This window comes from Octopus bimaculoides, chromosome 4 (genome assembly GCF_046866305.1).
Source record: "Octopus bimaculoides isolate indiv1 chromosome 4, ASM4686630v1, whole genome shotgun sequence".
NCBI classification, from domain to species: Eukaryota; Metazoa; Mollusca; class Cephalopoda; order Octopoda; family Octopodidae; genus Octopus; species Octopus bimaculoides.
This window is the reverse complement of record NC_142931.1, coordinates 40,399,967-40,423,244: the sequence shown is the minus strand read 5'-3', so window position 1 is coordinate 40,423,244 and position 23,278 is coordinate 40,399,967. Positions and strand designations below refer to the sequence as shown.

Sequence of the window (23,278 nt, the reverse complement as noted above, 5' to 3'; positions counted from 1 at the left end):
CTCTCTAAATAATATTATATTTGAACACAGTATCACCATAATTTCAAGAGTATTGACGATTCTTTTTGCATATCACTGTAAAAGATCTTTTTATTGCTCCAAGAATGCAGCTACCAAGAAGACCTTGAAGCAAAACCAATATATTTCTCTATCTTAACATCTTCAAAAATATGGTTTTTCATTTAATAAAAATAATTTAGATTGTCTAAGATTTAATATAAATTCATTTTTTCGAATTTGATCAAACTTTTTTCATTTTAGTGTTGTTATTGTCACAGTTGAAAAAAAAGCTTTGGTGATGAGTATTCACTTGTTCTATCAAATAAACTACCAACTCATTGAACCAGTGAGTAAATGGCTGTGTATTCTGAACAAGTGAAACCATATAATTCTCAGGTAGAGTTTGTGAGACAGGTCAGCCCTTTTGAATTACTGATACAGATTGTCCAATGGACTCTAAAACAGTTTTTGTCAACCCAATTTCACTTACAAGGTTTGGGTCACGATACTTTGTTCAAGATACCACATAGTGGAATAGAAATTGGGATCTCATGATTGTGAAGCAAATTTTTCAACCACTCAGCTATCTTTTCACATTGTCATACAACAGCCTTGAATATCTTATAGCTGGTATCAAAAATGTGGCTCATTCAAGAAAACAATAAATATAATGGGACTCACATACACAGCTTCTAAATTTTCATTATTACCAAATTTCTGAATTACTAATTAGTTAACTGAGTATGTATCAGGTGATTTTCAGCTTATTGATTTGTCATTTACAGAAAATTAGTTTTTGATTTTTTTCTTTTTTTCTTAAAAATTTCTTAAGTTTTGATATTTTTTCCATTGAAAATAATAAAACAGGTTTACTTTGATCACAATTAAGCTGGAAAGAATAATTTCTCGTTATATAATTTTACCATTTCCTACATCAATTTGTATTGATACATTAAGTGGGTTGTTAAAAACAAATTCCATTTATAAATCAGAATGAAATAAAGTTAATCAATAATTTAGATCAATGGTTAGAGGGCATTCATTTCTACCACTTCAACTTCCTAATTAACACAACAGGTCAGTTAAGTTCAGAGGAAAACAAGTCAGAAAGCAACAATTACAGCAGTTCATCTCAACATTACTTCGAGAACTAAACATGATATAATGAATGAAAAACAAATAAAGCAAGTATCTTAATAAACATAGCACTTAGAGCTTTTTGTGACAGAACTTCTTGTTTATTCTTAGAACGTATAAAATGCAGTATCTTTTTTTGTTTTGAAACACTATGGACAATTAATTTTTTTTTAAATATTTAAAGAATTTACTTTTTCTTTCTTGATGAGGTTCAAAAGTCAATTGTTATTGTGGTGCTGTGATGTGTGTATTTGTGAAGTGCCTGGTACAGTTAAGTGGTTGGTATTAGGAAGGGCATCCAGCTGTAGAAACCTTGTCAAAGCAGACATTGGAGCCCAAGACTGCCCTCTGGTTGATCAGATCCTGTCAAACTATCCAACCCACAACAGCATGGGATAGGGACATTAAATGAGGATGATGATATAAGAAAAATAACTAACCACTAAGAGAAGATTGAGGAAAGTATACTAAATAGCACACAAAATAAATTCTTGATTTACTGAAATTATCTTCACTTCAGGAGATGGTAAGCAAACACCTAGAGATAATTGCTACTGATTTTGAATTAGAAGGGGAGATGAATTCGAGAATTCTCATGAATTAACATGCCAGAGATAGCTATGAAGATGTATTTTTGCCTTACAGATGTCATCAGTATAGCACCGTTCTAACTTGACTCCTACCAGACAGAAAACTTATATGAAAAAACATATAAGAAAAAAAGAAGAAAACATCCATTGCCTTTGGTAATTTAGATAATTAAAATGAAAATGATAGACCTACAGTCAAACAAATTTCAGTTGTGACCATCTATTTGGATTTTTTTAGGACAGAGTATAATTAGAGCTTCATTATTCAATGTGTTTCTCTTTTTCCTTTTAATATGATTTGAGAGGTATTTGGCAGCTATTTCTAGTTTGAACAACCAACAACATTTAAATGTGGTAGCATTCAAGCTCTATCATTTGTTTAAATGTTAAGATATTTAAAATGTTGCTGTATGTAAATTTATGCTTTGCTGTAATCACAATAATGACTTCCATTATTGTCAGGACTTTGTTGGACATGATTAGATCAAAACCTGTAAAGGATGTACCCTCCTGACAGATGAGATGACACAAGAGATTAAGAATGCATAGAAAGATGTTCTTATGAAATCTACTAAACCCATGGCAGCAGCCATTAAGATGAAGTTTGACAAATCATTTCATTTTCAAAAACAATGAAAAACAAATTTATTTAATCTCTAAACATTATTCCTGCATCAAATGGTGATTATTTTTAAAGTTCTCTGATAAATTTAAAGAGAATTAAAGCAATTTATTATTTTCCCTATTTTTCAAGATGTTGGCTTCTCATCCAAGTTCAGTATTAGAGTTTATTCAATCTACAAACAATGCTAATTATTCAATCTACAAACAATGCTAATTATTACAATCATCAAAATATTGTATATGCTACATGAATTTCTACTCATTATATGGTGGATCTGAATCTTTACAGAAAATCCTATAATATGATCTTTAAAAAATGCATGCTTTTAGAAAATAGTTCATAATATTTATTTTCAGAAAATTCAAGAAAAAGACAAAAAAAAAAAACAATATAAAACAAAGAAAAAAAAAACAATCTCAATCTAATATATAATCTACTCTAAAATGCACCCCATAATGAAATTAAGAAAACAAAGTGATTATATAAAGTCATTAATGAATAAGCATTATGGAATATATGAAATAATATTAATCGATATTTAATGGTAAAATTAAGTGTAAGGGAAATGAGTTCCAAGATAATCTTAATAAAATTACTGAAACCTGTTGTATTTGTGTGAGAAACTATATTGCTAAAATGATAATTGAGAAGAAAAGGAATCATATTTTAAACACTCAATAAGCAAACTGAAAGGAGAAATCATCTGATTACAAATTTAAATGTTATTGCATCAAATCCTATCAAAATCACATTTTATGACATTTAACATTTTTATACACATATCCAAATATTAGCTTTACAAACATGTTCTAATGCAAACTGTTGAACCCATAACAGCAACACATGTTAAGAGAAAGTTTCCTAAATAATTTCATCTTTAAAAACAACACAAAGATATCTAATCTTTAAACACTATTCTTATGTCTGAACATTAATTATTTTCAAAGGTCTCTGATAAATTGAAAGGAAGGCAAAGTAATTTACTATTTCTTTGCATTTTTTTAAAAAGAATGTCATATATTCAATTGGTCTTATTTATTTCCTTCCTATCCAGTCTTTCCATGTTTCCACTGTTTATATTTCACAGCAATAGATACACAAAGACAATATTTATCAATAAATCTTAAATTCATTTGATTTTATGCATTAGCAACAAGAGCAGTTTCTTTTAATCATTAAAACAAACTATGATAACTGTTTTACAATAGGGTTCTTAAAATAACAGGGCATATCATTCATGAATAATTCTGTTAGTCTTTGGACTTGAATTTCATGCAATTCCTTACATTATAAAAAAATAAAAAAACATGTCAGTAAACCCTTCATATAACTATTAGTAACACTATGGCAGTCACAGCCATAAACCAAATTTCAATGAGAAATAATACAGGAGAACAGAATTTAACTGTCAGAGAATCAGGAATGAAGATAAAAGAGATGAGAGAGAGAAAAAGAAAACAAAAGGTTTCATGAAAGTCTATTAAAACTTCAAACTCCCTCAGTGATTTGTTATACAATTGATTTCAAAAGTTTAAGAAAAATAAAGCCAAAAACCATGCATTAAACTTGGTTTAGTAGTACATTAAGTGGTAAGAATCAGAGGAAACTAATTAAGAGCAGAATTATTTTAACAAATTGTAATATTGGAATGAAACTGTCATGCACACACACACAGCAATGTAAGGAAGTAACGGCAGGAATATTGTTTAAGCAGCTGCTGTGTACCTGTCCGAGGATTTATTATCATGCTTCCTGCTGGAATGGATTCATAACCAGACACCACCAAAAAGTACTGGGGCTTATTTTGTTGCACTGGTGATGACACACCTGATAACGGAATAAGATAACCAACTTCACTAATCAAAAGAGAGAAAAACTAAACCTAATTTTAGATAGAAAACATTTAATAACTGAGATAAAATAAAAGATGTTATAGCTATTTAAATAAAATCATAAAAGTGAAATATAAAACCAAACAAAATATTACAGTTTATTAAAGAAAAATTGAATGAAATAAAAGTGAAATTTTTATGACTATGATAATGTAAAGCAAAAGAAAATAATTGCTTTGGGAACAGAATATAAAATAAAATTATATATAACGAATTTGAAATGTAATTTTTAAGAAAAAGGAAAAAAAAATTATGTATATTGTGGGTAGGGTATTAAATTGCGTCTGGAGGTGAGACTCCAGTTTAGGAGTTCTGGAGTTGTGGGGAGCATGGAGTCACCCCTTAATTACAATTTCTCTCAGGCCCCTTCTGATCTGGAATGGTAGTGTCTGTCCAGGTCCCATCTCTGAGTTAAATAGATTTCCGAGGGTTAGAGGAGGCTCCCATTATTTTTGACAAAGCTACAGGGAAAGCAGTTCTTCTAGGAGAAAGATACTCTTACATAAAACTTGCAGTCAAAATAGTACCAGTCATTTTGCAATACTTGTCACTGGGACCTACTATGGTGACCGAGAGAGTGGTAAAAGTGTTGTACAAGCTTTTATCACTCAAATCCAATTGATGTACAGATGTCTCACTATCATATGAATGTGAGACAGCTATCATCTGACAAGATGAGGCAATCATCATCATCATCTGTACATTTGTGCTTGCTGCAGTTTTCTATTATATTTTATTAACATTTCTGGGGCAGAATACTTGTTGTATTCTACAATCTAGCAGATATCATAGTTGTGAGAAAACTGATTTGCAGCCCATTTTTGTGGTTGCGAAAATATCTCTCACTTGCTTCATCTCACAAAACCTGAGCTTAGCACAGGCCCTTTAGTAGAGAACCTTAGGGCTTCAGAAGGTACTTATATTTGCAAAATGTTTATATGATGGCTGCATGAAAATATTGAGATATTTTGTGAAAAAACACAGAAAACTTAAAAAAAAAAAAAAAAATGGGCCGCAATCCCCCTGCCAAAAAACAAACAGCGAATTTAGAAAAATAATAGTAATAAAAATCCTATCATGTGTACATGTGTCTATTGTTGGTATTAGGAAAGGCATCCTGCCATAGAAACCATGCCAAAGCAGTCATTGGAGTCATCTGACTTGTCAGATCCTATTAAACTGTTCAACCAGCATAGAAGATGGACATAGGAAGATGATGATATATCATATATATATATATATATATATATATATATAATGGAGATGACAACCTAATTTTCACCAGGCATGTGAGCTATGCAAATATCTAAAAAAAAAAAAAAAAAAAAAAAAAAAAAAAAAACTTGTCCCATATTTATCTATGCATAAATGACAGCTAAATTACATTGAAGCTACAAATGCCAGAATCCACAATCTCTGATGTCTCATAGTGACTTCACATGCATAACATTGAAAAAGACCACCACAAAGACTAATCTTCTACTTCAGAGTCACAAAATACTTCAGCCCTAATCCAGTTACAACTCATTTTATAAATTAAGACCAACAGTAGAGAACTGCTCAAATGTCTGGCATAGTATTGATCTTCTACACACAAATATACCCAAATTAACCATCTCACTGACTAATAAAGACTTACCATTACACAACAACTAGCTTACAAAACCCTTACCTCCATCTGTTCCACTGATTTAGCAATCAGCACACCATCTTGACCATAGTCCAACTCTCCTTCCATAGTTATTCCAATTGTATCTTTCAGTCAACCAACCCCATGATAAAAACTCTTTTACTTGTTTCAGTCATTTGACTGTGGCCATTCTGGAGTACTACCTTTAGTTGAACAAATCAACCCCAGGACTTATTCTTTGTAAGCCTAGTACTTATTCTATTGGTCTCTTTTGCCAAACTGCTAAGTTATGGGGACATAAACACACCAACATCAGTTGTCAAGTGATGGTGGGGAGGACAAACACAAACACACAAACATATATATGACGGGCTTCTTTCAGTTTCCATCTACCAAATCCACTCATAAGGCTTTGGTTGGCCTGAGGCTATAGCAGAAGACACTTGCCCAAGAAGTCACACAGTGGGACTGAACCTGGAATCACGTGGTTGGGAAGCAAGCTTCTTACCACACAGCCACACCTGCGCAATCTTTTTTTTTTGCCAGAACATCTCTCTGAAATTCTTTTCTTGTCTAATGTTTTCCTAAATGCTTCAACTTAATCATTATTGATCTCACCAATCTAGCAGGGTCAGTAAAAAAAAAAAAGCAAAAAAAAAACAAACAAACAAACAAAAATCCTTTCTAAAATATTGTTTTTAAATTCTTCAAATAAGAAATTATTTTTCTTACTACTAATGATATTTATTCATAAAAAATATATATTTTATTAATTTGAAACAGAAAGAATAACAAGACTACTGACAGGAATAAAAGTATCTCTATTGTTTGCTGGGCTACCATGTTAGTGATTACATCACAGAGCACCTGCCAAATAATTGATGGTTTAAATTTTGTCAGTGGACTAATTTCTTTTTCTATCTCAAACAGGAGCTTATAATGATCAATATAATTTTATTTCATTCATAAAATTCTTTATTAAATATTATAAAATGGGTTATATATGTGTATAAAATAATTCCCAAATGAAATTACACAATTATATAATTTTACATTGAAAATCTTGGCAACCATTTCATTCACATTGATAATATTGCTTAGCATATATATATCATAAAAGGGGTTGTATATGTATTTATTCTCTAGATACTAGAATAAGGCTGCTGGGAAAGAAAATGTAAAAGAAGGTCTCTAATAGTAGAAAAAGAAAAGGATAAAATATGACAATGACATAGATGCCAACTTAAAAAATGCCATGGTGCTGAAATATGCAGATGACATCAATCTGTATCTTGAGATGAAAAAGACAGATCCTGAACACAGTAGATCCTTCTTGCAATCGGACCTGGACACAATGCAACAGTGGATCACGGACTGGCAACTCAAGCTGACTGTGGATAAGCGTACCACCATGCATTTTGGGAGGAAAAACCCAGCATCCACATACTCTCTCCACAACACTAATATCAAGAAGTCTTCTTGTGAACGTGACCTGGGCGTTACTGTCAGCAGCGATTTGCACTGGACAAAGCACATCTCTAAAACTGTCAAAGTCGAGGGTGTCTTGGCGTCACTCAGCAAGACCTTTGTCAGCCACTCTCCAGCTATCTATTTAAACTTGTATATGGCTATGGTGTGGCCACATTCGAAATATGCATCACCAGTCTGGAACCCCTATCTTGCTCAGGACATTGACCTTCTGAAAACTGTTCAGAGATGTGTAAACCAAGCGAATACCCTCGATCGGGCATCCACCATACACTGAATGTCTTGCTTCCCTGGGCATAGATACATTGAAGCTCCGACATCTGGCAACTGACTTAGTAAACACCTACAAAATTATTAACCATCACACCAACAACAAATACCTTGAACACCTTTTTGAGCTCCATAAGTCTAACACACGTGGGCATGTCTACAAAGTCAGAAAACAGCACAACTCCCATAACTTTCAGAAACATTTTTTCACACTCAGAGCTGCTGAGGCATAGAACAAACTATGCATCAGTTGTTGGTTGCCGAGACATCGCATCCTTTAAAACCTCCATGCTTCCTGAAATTCACCGACACTACACTTGATATCTCCACCCTCCATACGCATGCACACATGTATATCATGACTTATACACTGTTCACTTTCCTGACTTTTGTACATAATTCTATGTACTGTACGTGCATCTTTGATGAGTTGTAGTGCACCTGAGCACTATACACAATAATTTCATTATTATTATTATTATAAGTAGGGAAGGCGGCATATGATGGATAACTGAGACTAGCTTTTAGCTACATTAATAACATTTGTAGAGATGAATTCTGAAATAAATTGCATAACAATAAAAAACAGTGTTTATCTCATTTATTAGTGTTTTATCTTTTAATAGCATTTCTGTTAACTTGCTTTTCTCATCATGTCATTGTTGACAGGGATGTTTTGGGATCTCGTTACTCTAGGTCAGATTATAAATCATTATTCTTTTTAATTGAAGTAATTTACAGATAACATAATTCCAACAAGCCAGTTCCCTCTCTCACTCTCTCTATGTCACACACACACATGCATACAGACATACAACTTCATTATTAGAATGAGAGATGGTGAATTAATTGCCTGGAAATAAAAGTCATATTAATGATCACAACAGCTATAAATTTAGAAGGCATAAAAAGCTCATTTTGCTTCATTAGCAATTTTAATAAAAGAAAAAAAAAAGGATTCTATAAAGTTAATTCTGTACATAGGTACACACACACACACACACACACATGTATAAGATCTAATCTGTGAGCCTGGAAAAAATAATAAATAAATGAGAGAAAAAATAAAAACTGTCTTGTACGTATATTGACATTTGCAATGGTATGAAATGGAAAGAAAGAAAAAAGAAACAAAGAAAAATTTACTCTGAAATTAATTATTATTAAAATAATATGGATTTACTGAAATGTTAAATTCATATTTTGTCCTTGTTTCTATACTACATTTTCATAAAAAATTTGTGTGGCTTATGTATTGCAAGTTGATTTATAGTTGTATAGATGAATAGTTAGATTTGTTACTAAGATGTGATTTGAACTATATTCACTGTCACATCTGCCACTTAGTACAGAGTAATATATATGACTATCAAATACTAATGAGGCTCAACAATGACTAGTCTAACTGTTTCAATGTATAATCATAATCCTTGTTGAAAGTGGTAAGGGAGCTGAGACAATGTAGGGTCTTTGTGGTTGCTACAACAAGTAATTTGTTAAGCTGATGTAAATGCCAAGATGGTCATCATTTTTTAACTTTAATTGTACAATACTGAGTATCTGCCTATTCTGTGTGCTCCAGCTGTTAGCAATTAACAATAGTTCTTAATTTTGAGATTTTGTATGAGTTGTGAGTTGTGACATAAGTAAAGATCATCAAGACAATGGTCACATTGATCACTGGCTCAAATATATAGTCAGCCAAGTGGGTTTTAAATAGATAAAAACTTAGTCAATGATAGATATTAGTGAGTAGCCACTGTTAAAAATGTAGCTTTGACTGAAAGATTAAGACAAGCCTTGCAAGCTTAACTTACTCTTTTGGTCAGGTGAATTAACAGCAATTTTTGTTTCTTACTATACAGTACTATAGAATATATCTATAGTTTTTTTTTAGCCAACACTGTATATATAGCCATTAGTTAAAACATTTTGTATACACAGTATCTTTATGGACAGAAAAAAGAGGGATCAAATAGATTAGTTTCAATTCTGTGTTAGGATTTCATCAGTGATTGAGTAACTATTTTTAACTGCTCATGAACACACTACTTATAAACTCACTATTACTAAAAGCTTAAGTCAATTGACAGCCAATTTGCTTATTTAATTGGTTAACTCCTCTCTTTTTTTATGTCAAAGAAATTATATATACAGATAAGATGTTTGCATCTGTCTATGCATACAATGTTGGGTAAAATCTATCGGTTATATTTTGTAGTGCATTATAAAATATCTGAAAGAAACAAAAGTTCAAATACAGTACAAAGATAAGCATACACATAGAAATAATAGAATTGTGGATGTTTAGGAAAAGAATCAAGTAGAAAGAAAGGCAAATAATTAAAACATCTACAATATCCTTTCACTAGCTCAATATGAATTTTAAAACTGATGTTTAAAAGATTTTCTAAACAAAATCCAAACTAAAAGACTTTAAACCTGCTATTACATGAGAAACTGCTATTAACTTGGGACTAAAAATAAACATACATGAATAAATACAGACAGGATTTGAGATCCTTATGCAGATCTATATCATAAATAAATGGAACCCTCAGAGGTCAAAAAGGTTTAATAAACTTATAGTTGGATTTATTCTTTAATGCACAACCCTTAACTAGTGAATTGTAATGGTGTCTCTCAAACTGATAAAATCAAAACAAGTAAAGTATCTAGTTAGTCAATGGTATTTTGAGTTTATACATTTATTGTAAATTGTTATTAGAATATGAATAAATAAGTTACTGGTTTGAAGGTAATTCACAATTAAGGAATTCTTAATCTGTTTTCAATCAAAAATACTAACTGAACATATTTCTGTTACCTATGGTCACAATATTATTATTATTATCTTATGTTTGACTTTTGTTTTGCATTTGTACAAGTTGGCTCCAAGTTTCACCCAGAGACCTCAAGAGACAACAAGTTAGAAGTTCATGGTGGGGTTATGCCTACGGTGCCATATATTTGGTTTTGTACATAGTGTTGTTCTAGAGAATGTTTAAGAAACCTTAAGAAAATTATGTGTTTGTTTTAAAATTTGAGAATACATAAACAGTATTTTACATGAGATATGGGCAGTTCCAACAGATGGTCATCTGTTGGAATATTCCGGTTGTGGGGTACTTCCAGCTCCTGAGTGTTGGGAAGATTTGAACCAGTAGCTGATTTCTCGCATCAAATATGGTTACTCATTCGAGTATGTGGCCTTTTGTAATCCGGTTGATGACCATTCCAGTTCGTATTTATTTTGCTTTGTTAATAGTGAGGCATGACGAGCTTCGACGTTGACATTAGGGGATGGATCTGTCTGTTTAGGGTTAATTTTTTTAAGACAACACCGTTTCCGAGTTCTCTGTATGTAAACATTGCTCGTAACGTAGCTTTTTAAGGTTAACAGATCTATATCAAGTATGTGGCCCTTATTATTATTTGTTAGCATGCCAGGCAAATTCCTTTGCAGTATTTCATTTGTCTTTACATACTGAGAGAGAGAGAGAGAGAGAGAGAGAGAGGGAGGGAGAGAGAGAGAGAGAAAGAGAGAGAGGGAGGAATGGATTTAAAATTTTCTGGTTTCAATGATTCATTTAAAGGTGGGACAGATCATTTCTTTTAGACAATATCAAATGAAGTAATGAATGTGACAAATTTTAATTAACATCAATCTGCATGTGTACACCCTGCTCCCACGCAAGAGATTTATGACCTAAGCATTGTTAGTACACCAAAATTTATGTGTGTGCATGCATACATACACACACACCCATATTATAACTGCATTTGACTGAATAGTTTCTGAAAGTTAAAAATTTACATATGTCCTAAAAGCAGAGTTCAGGGATTATCTTCCTACTATACAAGAAGGGCTAAATATAGTAACATGCCTGTGAGGGAAACGATTGTGAGAACTTTCACTTATAAAACAATTAACATGATGCAATATGATATATAACAGTACAGCAGTATAAGAATAATAGATGAAAGCTTTTCAATACATAATGATTATGTTATTGAGGGTGAATGACATTGAGAGAGAGAGAGAGAGAGAGAGAGATTGAGCAAGTTAAGATTTTGACTGACAGTAAGAAAGAATGGAAGACTAAATAAGACTAATAAAAGGATGATGCATTTAAAATATCCAAAGAAACACAAACACACAAACATATAAGATTAGTTTGAGTTAACCCTGTGACAAGATGTGACTATATGAAGTTGTTTTAGCTTAGAAACACAATAGTCAAAATATTTTCAATGTAAGGCAAATGAAAATATTAGCAAATCTGGTTTTGTCTAGTCTGAGACCAAAGAGTCTATTTGAAGTCATCCAAAACTTGGAAAAGAGAATTCAGTTAGTTTAGAGAAGTTAATGTATAATTGAATTTGGTATTTATTATCATTTAAAAGGAAGTTATAAACAAACAATAAATTCGAAAAGCAATACATGGTTTTGTTTTCTTGAGATGTGAAATGTCTGTGTTTCATAGCAGTTGAAGGCACTATGCACTAGCTATGATATATAGTTGTAGAAATTTAAATGCTTTACATTGAGTAAAAGCATAATTATTTATATACAGCGTTTTAATTGGAAATGTGATTAAGTATTATTTCAAATGATTAAAACCTTTTTCAGAGGTTTCAAAACAAATATAATGCATTTATATTAGATTATATGTAAACAAGCAGTAAATAATTAGAGGTAATTGTTAAAACAGAATTTTCAAATATGTGTGCCATGTATCTGAAAACATGCAACTGAAGATGTTTTAATGCTAATGAATCCCTCAAATAAGCAGGTATACACACACACACACTGATCTGGAGAAGTATGATTAAAATCTAAAAATGAGTATACTGATCAGTGAATTATATGAGCTAAAGCAGGAAGCTCAATTAAATGCTGAAGTTCTGTTTTTAACCCTCACATGTCTCTTAAGCAGCCTGGAACTCAATAAACTGAGAAAAAATGCATGGTTTTTTAAATTATTGAATCAATAAGTAATCTTCAGAATTTGGAAGTAGTGGAAGGAAATATATATATATATATATATATATATATATATATAAACTTAAGTACTGTTAGTGAAGACTTTATGCTTAAGTAATTGATATTATTAAATGAAAATAAGGGCCATGCAAAGAATTGACATGTGAAGTTTGAGTATTAAATTAATAGTAGTGTTGTTTAGGTCATGTAACCACAGTAAATTAATCAGTGATGGTGCTATAATTAGTGATAGGTTTGTGACTAGAATTTGAAATGGAAGGCTGAAGTTTTGAAAACTCTCCCTACTCTAACAAGGATGAGGGCTAGCTGTAAGACATGGCTGTGAAATGAGGTTGATGAAAATTGAGCATCATTACAAACAAACTTATTAGGGAACAGTAGCTATTTTAAAAAGAATAGTTTATTTCAAGATAATTTTTTATTAATAGATTCTTGAATTTGGTTTGCTTTTATTCATTCAATTATTACCTAGTTTATTAGTTCTAGGTTCCTTTAGCTTTTTCTTTTTACTGAGGAGATCAGCTTTAGATTTAGCTAGTAAGTATTTAAAATGATATTAAAACGTCTTAATAATAATAATATTACAAAATCAAATTCCTAGATATTTTAATCTGCATTGATAAGCTAATCCTTAACTCAGTTTGGATTAAATTTTAAGCTCATCATAACAGCTTTCACATTAATCTATTTTACCATTACTATTGAAACTAGTGTTGATACAATAATTGAACTGGAACCTTTCAACATGCATTGCAAAATAGATTTTGTTCTAAAATATTTATAAGAGCTAATTATTGATAAACTATATGCATCTCTTCAACATTTTCCCATTTGATAAAATAGAATTGGTATGGATATTTTCTATCATATCTATGTTCTGATCAGAGCCCAAAGGGGTTCATTTTTCTCTTGTACATATGTATATAATATATATTATTCATTCTTTCATATAATGTCTGTTTTTTTTTTTTTTGCTAGACAGCTTGGCTTAGTCAAGGAGTCAGGGATATATTTGAGGGAAGATTTTATGGCCAGATGCTCTTCTTATTACCAACCAGTGCCTGTTTTTCAAGAAAGTTATTTTTTTTTATTCCACAGGTCTTTGAAATCACAGAGCAACAGGTCATGTCAACAAGAGATGTAAACATTGCTCAATGTTTTGATCAAGCGAAGCTACGGAATGTCAACATTCACATGCGTTAATACATACGACAAACTGTTATGTATATTTACACACAGGCATACATCATTGGACTTATGAAAGTATGATGTGCATGTGTGCACATATGTATGCATGCAAGTCTACCTACTGTGTAACCTATATCATTGACCTCTTGATACCCACTCACCCCTCCAACACCCATAACGCTTACCCCTCTATCTCTTATCCCTCACATCACATATCTCTGTCACTCATCTATCTATTACCCATACTACTGTCATCCATGCTTTTATCTGTCTTAGTTGTGCTTCCTATGCCAATGCCCCTATTATTAATTTTTCTCTTATCAATTGCACTGGACGATGCTGTTAGTGTAACTAAGAATGGCCCTGGGTCTCTCTCTTCTCTTCTCCACAAACTACACTCTCCCTATCTCCCATGCCTTTGTTACCTGTCTTCTGCTTGCCACACATTACATTCTTTCACCTATTCTTATTGCTTGTTTCTCAATCACTCCTTCCTTTCTTTAATGTCCTATGTTTCCAGTACGACTGATGATAGAAGTGGATTGCTTTTGTTTGTTGTATGTTATTTCAAACCAGTGTAACTAATAATGCCACTGCTTCTGTTCTGACCACCTCCTCATCACTTCTTGATGCTGCCCACTGGTACAAGACCAACCTACTTTCCATTCAACATGTCACTATCTTTTTTACTTGACCCTATGGGCCATCTAGGTGCTACACAAGACCACTTGTGCCCAGTTCCCTCTGCCTTCAGCCTCCTCTTTTGTACTACCTATCATTATCTTGTGTTACCCCATCTGATATCTGACAACATACTCTATTCTTTTTTGCCCACAGATCCTGGGCCTCTGTCATTTCTCTATACCCCGTGTCATAGTTTTTTGTCATCACTCTGCCATCTCACTCATGTTGCACTGTACATATGTATCTATCTCAGATTACTTAGCATTCCTATCACTCTTCTGTTTATCAAATATCTCTCCCACCATTCTCAATTATGCCTCAAACATTTAAGCTTCTCACTCAGTAATGAGGCTAATGAACAAAGAGAGACATAGGATTGTGAGGTTCCTTCAGTCATGTTGAGAACATAGCTATCTTCCTAGTGCTGGTATCACAATACAAACACACAATACACTCTGTAAAGTATGAGGTTATGGAGATCCTCTAATCTTGTTGAGGACATGTCACTACTCCAGTACTGGTGGTATGAAAAGGGTAGACATGTATTTCCTCTTTAGCAAGACACCTGTGCCTCTCCCTCTATTATGCTTTAGCCTCTCAACATGTAGCATAAAATCACCTGCCTCTCCACTACATCACTTAGCTGAGAATGGGGAGTTTTTTCTTTATCTTGTAAATTACTTGGCAACCTCATTAGTGCTGGTGTTGTGAAAAAAGCAACCAATACACACTGTGAAGTGGTTGGTATTAGAAACGGTATCCAACTGCAGGAACTATGTCACTGTAGCTATTGGAGCTTGATACAGTTTGGATCCTGCCTAACTATCCAACTCATGCCAGCATGGCAGATGAATGGTGATGAAAAATGTCAACAACTGAAAGAAGAGCAACCACACATTAGAATTAGTTGTGCTTAATTGATTCCAAATGACAACCATTTAAGAATGAAAAGGTTCAATGACAGTATCCATGTATATGGGATTAATTTTTAATCATTTCTATTCTTAATATCTATTTCTTAAAACTGATACAAATTAGGTTGATCTTGTCAGATATATTTACTCACAAAATACTGTGGCATAAACCTAGTTGTATTTGTTCACCTTACCACTGTAGTACCGCTGTATATATAATATTTTTGTTTTACTGAAAAAAAAAAAAAAAAAAAAAAAGGAACTTTCCCTAATGTGGGGACTGCTGACATGCAAGAGATCACTTTATTTTTGGAGCAGTTATACTTTTAGATGACTTATGCAGAATAGCAATGTTTCCTTATTACAAATACAAGAGTATAAACATTTATTTTAGAGTATCAATTGCAGGTATCCAATAATTTTAACTTCAGTAACTAACTAGGCATAGCATCACAGAAAGAAATGGCAATCCAAGAGATAGACATGCACGTCCTTTAGGATTGCAAGCTCAAATAAGAAATCGAATGTTAAGTTAAATATAACCAAGATAGCAGTTGCTTACTTTTAAGACCATATCAATGATAGCAAGAAGAAGAGTATATATACAATGCAGAAGACATTTATTACAAAGCTAATATGCATAACAGAATACTAGCTATCATTGTGTCTATTCGTAAAGTACAATCAGAATTATATGATGCAGTAATGTTTGCAAAAACCATAGAGAAACATTAAAAAAAAAGCACAAAGGAAATATACTTATATCCATACTCTGAGATGAGCATAATGATTCTGGTGTAACGGCTTTGACTCTAATCCCCCTTTCCAGGTCTCAAACAATTCACTTCTATAGACTCAGCAATGATTGTAAATGCAATGTGTGTATGAGATGACTTTGGTGGGACACGAGAGTTCCTTGGCACATCATCCATGGCAGTACTAATAGAACAAGTACAAAGCAGAGATGTTGCAGCAGTGATAAAATTGCCACTCAAATTTTTAAGTAGATTTTCCTGACATTGACAGCATATAGGCTTCCCATTTTAATTAACCTGTAAATGATCTCTGAGAGGTCTGCTATAAAAATCAGCACATTATTGCTTTTCATCTAGTTTTTGTCTTACAAAATTAGAGATAATATGAAGCATATTGTCCATAATTTTGACATGAAATAATGATTTTAAAAAATCCCTTTTTATCTGCTTCATTTAATCTTTTATTGTGTGAAACTATTAAAAACATTACCTAGAATGGCATAAGACATATGAAAGAGGGAAATATAATAATGAAATAATAGATTTTATATTATATCATAGCACATTGGGCTATGAACAACTGCAAATATTTTCCAACATGTTAACCATAGTAGCATCTAAGCAAGCTATATATGAGAGGAAGCAGTATTGTAGCATACAGAGGTAGTTAACATGAGAATGGAAAATAACATGAAAAATCCTTGATGGGAGATATGACTAATGAGTTTTGTAAGGCAGAGTTCATCATATTAAAGAGAGCAAAGAAATATACAAATGATTGAAAAGCACAATAAATGATAAAAATGAATTTTGATATTTTGATCTGTACCCAAATGAATACATTTACACACACATCCATTCTGTTAGTTTATGCATAGGTGAAGACCAAATTAATGTCAAATATATAAGTTGCTAAATTCTTGTAGCATTTCAGTTTACTAATAACATCTATATTGTCAATTTTTTGGAATTCACTTTCAAATTATAATGCTAGATAGTCCAGTGTGGGTTTTATAGAAAAGCTACCTAAAATCAATTGCTCACTGCAAAATAAAAACAAAGAAAAAAAAAACTATTCACAAAGTAATATAAATCAATAACTCTTTGCATATCCTTTGTTGGGTGTTGATTTATAGAGCTTTAGTAATTGATTTAGTGTGTTTTTATTTCCACTTGAAGAAAAATTGAAAACATAGGCAGTGGAGCAAAAAGAGTAATAAAAATTGAGCTTGCTTCAATAAGTAGGTTATAATAATATCTCTTTTTGAAAGTTAAAATTTTGCCTTTCTACATTCCACTGTTTAAAAAGTAAAAAAACAAACCTGTTGATTAACAGTAATGTAGAACGGATAATTAATGCATTAAAAAGTAAATGAAATAATTTTTTTTATAAACAAACTATTTCAAAATTAAAGATATAAGAAAAATATGTACATATGTTGAAACAATTTTCAGTTGCATAAAAATCAACTGCATTATATAAATGTATTTCAATAATAAAAGCACCATAGTAGATGACTGCATTTTGTATTTATCAGAGATCTAATTAAAAGTGTTTTCCCATGTTTAAAATTGGACTGCTCCTATTTTTTTTTTCTTTTGAATATAAAGAATTTGAATCAAAATATTATTTACCTGCAGAGTTAGTTTGCAGAGGGGATTGAATAGGAGCTGATGCGGTACTGCTCCCTATAAAATGTGGACTGACACTACTTCGTGGAGGGGTACAAGGAATAGTTGGCATTGGACTTCCAAGACAGCTGGATGTTCCGCTGCTAATAGAATCTAAAAAGGAAAAAACAATCTTAATTCAACAAGAAGCTTATGTTGTGGTGTGTATTTTGTGTAGGGATATAATGTAAGATTTACAGTTGGCTCCAAAAACTACAGTGATGGAAACTGGATTCTGATGGTGAATTATTAAAAAGATAAAAAAAAGCAAAAAAGAATCCAAAAACACATAGAATGTTTATTAAATAAAAACAAAGATGATTTACATAATTTGTAATTACAATGATAAAGCTGAACTGAATAGTTCTAATTTATTTTGCAGTGAATATTATATTTCTTCATAAGTTAATCTGAAGAAGTGGGGTCAGAGTGGAGATTTACAAGTCTTTCTGGAGTGCAGAGACATCTAGGAAAAATTGGCAGAGTTTAGAAGTTAAAGAAAATGAAAAGGCAGTAGAGATTGAAATAATTCCAAGGAGAAAAGAATTGACCAAAGTATTTGTGTGGCTTCAGGTAAGAGTAATATACAAACAATAAGTTCATAAAAGTAGAGGCCATTATAGTTTCATTTGTAGGAACAGAGGAAAGAAAGCAGCTCAGTGTTTGGTCACTGGTTGTAAAATGTTGTTGACTGAAAGCCTGTTTATCAGACAAATTTTACATTGATGTAAACTTTAGGATGTATGTGTGTATGTAAAATTCTTCCTTCAGAGATAAGCAGTAGCATAAGGGCTGTTTGCACTGACTATTTGAAGGTTTAAGTAATTTCTTGCTCTGAAGAGAAAATCCTGTTTTTTATGAATCAGTCTCTGTACTACACGTGGTTTCCATGGAAACATACTGTAAGGAGTGTAAGGTTCTTTTTCAACTAGAAAAGTTAAGATACTGGAAGAAACTATTTAGCAACAAATGTAAATGAGTAGCAATACTGTATCATAACTTATTCATCACCATGTTTGAAGTGAAATACACATTCTTTGTATTTCAATTGATTTTGGAAATAATCAAGAATTTAGCAGCAAAATATCTGGGGTTTTTTTTTCATTACTAAGCTGGTATTTGGAACATAACTTAAAAGGTTCTTACATGAAATTATGATGAAAGATTCTAATTAAAAAGCAAATCCTTTAAAATTAGAGGTTTTGATTCATAACCAGAGGTAGTTTCAAGCAGGTTTATATCAAAAAGATTAAAATGGAGATATTTTAATCAAAACTTGATTCATAATAAGCCAGTTTGTAAGATTATGTGCTTGAATAAAATAGAACAATAAAAATCAATCACGCCTAGATAAATTTTATGGATATAGAAAGGAGTTTATTCTTTTTGATGAATTCATTTTTAAGGGTAGTTAAGGCAATATATCATGTGTACACACTGAAGTTTTTTTTTATAGCTGATTTTTTATAAATTTGTTTCTATTTCTATGATTTTTAGAATATCTAAGTTTCTGATGCATTATGTGGAAAAGCCTAGTATATGGCCAGAAATTAATACCACCATCGCTTGATCCTTGGGTGCCTTTAGCAGAGCCCACACTGTTTTCAAAACTTCAGAAAGTCAAATAATTATATTTACTGGAACAAGGATTTGAGAAAGAAGAGGGCTGAAATTAACTGCTCAATTTTGTTAATACAATAATTAAACTGAAAGTAGTTTAGTCCTTTTATTGTATGTATTTAAATTTTGATCAAAATGAATAAAAAAAAGCAACAGAAAAATTGTCCTGTATTTTCATTAAAAATATCCTCGGATTTTCGAGCGAGATCGTTGCCGGTGCCCCTGGACTGGCTCTTGTGCGGGTGACACATGAGGTTTTTCGAGCGAGATGAGCGTGGCCGTTGCCAGTACCGCCTGACTGGCCTTCGTGCGGGTGACACGTAAAAGCACCCACTACACTCTCTGAGTGGTTGGCGTTAGGAAGGGCATCCAGCTGTAGAAACTCTGCCAAATCAGATTGGAGCCTGGTGTAGCCATCTGGTTTCACCAGTCCTCAGTCAAATCGTCCAGCCCATGCTAGCATGGAAAGCGGACGTTAAACGACGACGACGACAAAACTAGATAATGTTTTTCTTCTTTTTTTATATGGATATGGCTCTAAAGATCTACCAAGTTTCCTTGTGTATAAACCACAAACATATAAGGTACTGATATTTTGTACATTGTCATTATAATTTAAGATTAAGTTTGAATGGATTTTAAAATGTATCAATATTTCTGCAATGAAATTTATTATATGTCTAGCTAGCATGATGGAAAGGAAAAATAATTACACCACAGACATAATATCTAAAAAAAAAAAAAGAAAAAAATATAAGATTAACAAACCTGTTTTTGATAAACTTGCACCCCTGTAGATGCCAGTCTTAACATTATGAGAACTAGAGAAGCCACCAAAGCTACCAGCTTTTGTAACTGGCATTCTGGATTTAACTGAGCTATCTGTACCATAACCACTAGAGGAGTCCGTACTGCTCCAAGGTCTTGAACCAAGATCTTCCTTACTGCCACCTAAGCTAGCAGGTCGAGACAGCTTTCTCCTGAAAATTAATGGTATAATATAAATATGTAGTTTGTATTTAAAGGTATTTTGATTAAGTAGGATGTAATTGGATCAAATGTAAATATTGTTTTATAGTTAAATGCTGTTAATTCTAAAAGCAATTATATCGAATTCCTCAAGTTGTTTGATGTTTTCGGCATTAAAATTGATATCACTCTAAATTGACATCTAAAGGATTATTTTCTTCCTTTTAAATTGAGCAAAATATGAAAAAAAAAAAAAAAAAAAAGTTCCAAGAACTCCTGGCATATATAAGAGTTTAGTCTGCATACCAATTAGTAGGAAAAGTTATGTTTATATCATTTGGAGAAAATATTTTCTTTCAATGCCAGTTATAAAAGAAGATGAAGCTATTAATTTCAGCATTCACTATTACATTCTTAATAGTTTCCCAAGCATTAGCTCATGTAAATTATACTGAATCTCTAAATTTCTTCCCTAATAGAAACTACATATATATTTTCACATTACATTAACCAGCATCCTGAACTTACCAACCTCTCTTGCTATGCTAATATTTAATCCATTTGTGTTTAATGCTTATTTTATTATTGAAGCAATCAATCATTTACTCTACAAGTTTAAAAATGATTTCCCTAGGATACAGTTCCTTTATATTTGTAAAAGATTGTTTATTACAGAAAGAAAAAGTAAGTATTATTTTTAGTTTTTTTTTTCAACAGCAATGCATATCGTAGTAAAAAAAAAATAGCATTTTCAGAAATGATAAAATACAAATCAAGAAGACAAAAAAAGACTTACATAATATTTAGCTGTGGATCTTCAATTGATGCTTGAGGAGACTGGAATAAACAAAATTGATGATTTTTGAAAAAATCAGGAAATACCAACATTTTAATAATGTACAGTGGTCACTAAACTGATTCCAAATGTAAAATAGCTGGTGAATGTGTGTATGAATACACACGCACACACACACATATATATATAGAAAGAGAGAAAGAAAATAGTCAGTGTGTGCCTAATTATGATTCAGTAGTTTGGATAACCTACCAAAAGAGATATTATAGAAAGAAATAAAAACCCATTATCATCAACATAATCTCATATGTAATTCCCACAGAAAACATTATAAACTGTAATACACACATACATACACACACATATGGGGCGGGGTGCATGCAGAAAAGGACTGTGAAAAAGATAGAAACATAAGAATATGAGACTAAACTTTGGACTGTACATAACTTTTTAAAACTAGATCCTGAGTTAAATTTCTGGTAGAGTTAATACCACTTTTCATGCCTGGGGAGGAGGTGGATAAAATTACTAGTGTAAACAGTAGTCATTTCAGTTGTAGGAGAGGAGAAGATTGAAAATAAAAATAAAGATTACTTTTGTAACACATAGCTATTGATGGAATTGATTCTAGTGTTTATTTAAACAGATTGTATTTCAGCCACCCTCCCACAATCCACCCATCTCTCCACTTCCTGTTACCTTTATAGCATCCCACCTCCTGACAAACCATTGTTTCCAGCAAGGACTTCCCAGAAACCAGCCTCCTGGAATCTGCTCATGAATTCTTTGCAGTTGTTTATCTGCAATAGTTTAAATGGAACATTAATGACAAGAAGGGCCTGTGAAGGTCATGAGCAGTGTCCCTTCTTCCAGACTCAGCTCCCCACCCAAAAAAAGATGCAAATTATTGCTCCAAAATATAGAAGAATATAATAGTACAGAAATGACTGTAAAAACAGTAAGAAATGCATGTTATCAGAAGCACATTATAATAATTTAGAACATGTCATTATACATATATTATACTTATGTATTTTGGAAGCAAAATTCTTTACTAAAAATCATACCCTCTGACAATCCATTCTTTATATGAATGAGTGATTGTATGGGATAGATTACTCACTGTTTTCTCTAGTTAAATGAGCAAAAAAGCTGATATGAGTATTTTTATTCTGTAAGGAAGGACCCAGGGACTATGACTATCTTTTGCTTATGTTTGACATCATAATATTACCCAATGAATAACAATCTAATTGACAATAAAATGGATTAGAAATATATAAGGACAAGAAAAGCTTAAAAAAAAAGCATGTGCAAATAAATTTTGTATGATTAGTAATATAAACATTTATAGCATATATACATGCATATATTCACAAGCACATGTATAAAATCATCATTATCATTGTCTGTTCTCTTCCCACGCTGGCATTGATAGAATGGTTCATCGCTCCAATGTTATATTTCTGGAATGATTCTATGGCTGGATACCTTTCCTCTTTCCTAACACCAGCTTCTATACAAGGTGTACTAGATGAATATTTTCATACACCATCACTATAGCAGTTACCTTACCATCAACAAGACTAAAGAACCAACTCAAGCCCTACATGACTGCTGCTTGAATCGATTACCAATTATTTAGTGTACTGGGTGCTTTTAGCAGCACCAGCACTGCTGGGGCTCATCTAGCAAAGTGAAAGAGAGAATCCAATCTTTTCAGGAATATTTATTGTGAGAAGCTGGTAATGGAGAGAATAATAGAGAGAGTAGTGTTGGGGTGGGGTATAAAGATGACTGAAGGGAGGGGAAGGGAAAGAGTACTGTCAGGGGTTAGTGTGAAGGAGAGGGGAAGGGGAAAAGTGGTAATAGTAATGGGATGGGTGGAATAGGTGGACCTAATGATGGGATAGGTCAATCTGTCAGCCATACCAACAGGAGTTGTACAATTCCTTAGGGTCCAAGACAGTTCTTATTGGAGTTAAACAAATTTGTTGAGAGTGGAGACCCTGCTAAGGAACACACACACACACACACACAC

General features: G+C 32.3%; 1 protein-coding gene across 26 annotated transcripts in view; it reads right to left on the bottom strand.

Annotated features, from left to right (window-relative positions):
* The window catches only part of LOC106880470 (uncharacterized), a 159,321-nt gene that overhangs the window by 10,046 nt on the left and 125,997 nt on the right, over window positions 1–23,278 (bottom strand). For 14 of the 26 annotated variants that reach the window (XM_089350629.1, XM_089350640.1, XM_089350628.1 and 11 more), the window contains 3 exons: window positions 21,238–21,278; window positions 20,241–20,452; window positions 17,817–17,966 (listed from right to left, as the gene is read on the bottom strand). In XM_089350629.1, the coding sequence (XP_089206755.1) occupies window positions 17,817–17,966; window positions 20,241–20,452; window positions 21,238–21,278 (403 nt within the window). Of the gene's footprint in view, window positions 1–4,077; window positions 4,180–17,816; window positions 17,967–20,240; window positions 20,453–21,237; window positions 21,279–23,278 lie in introns of all 26 variants that reach the window. The other 12 variants (XM_052967005.2, XM_089350635.1, XM_052967004.2 and 9 more) reach the window with 1 other exon arrangement.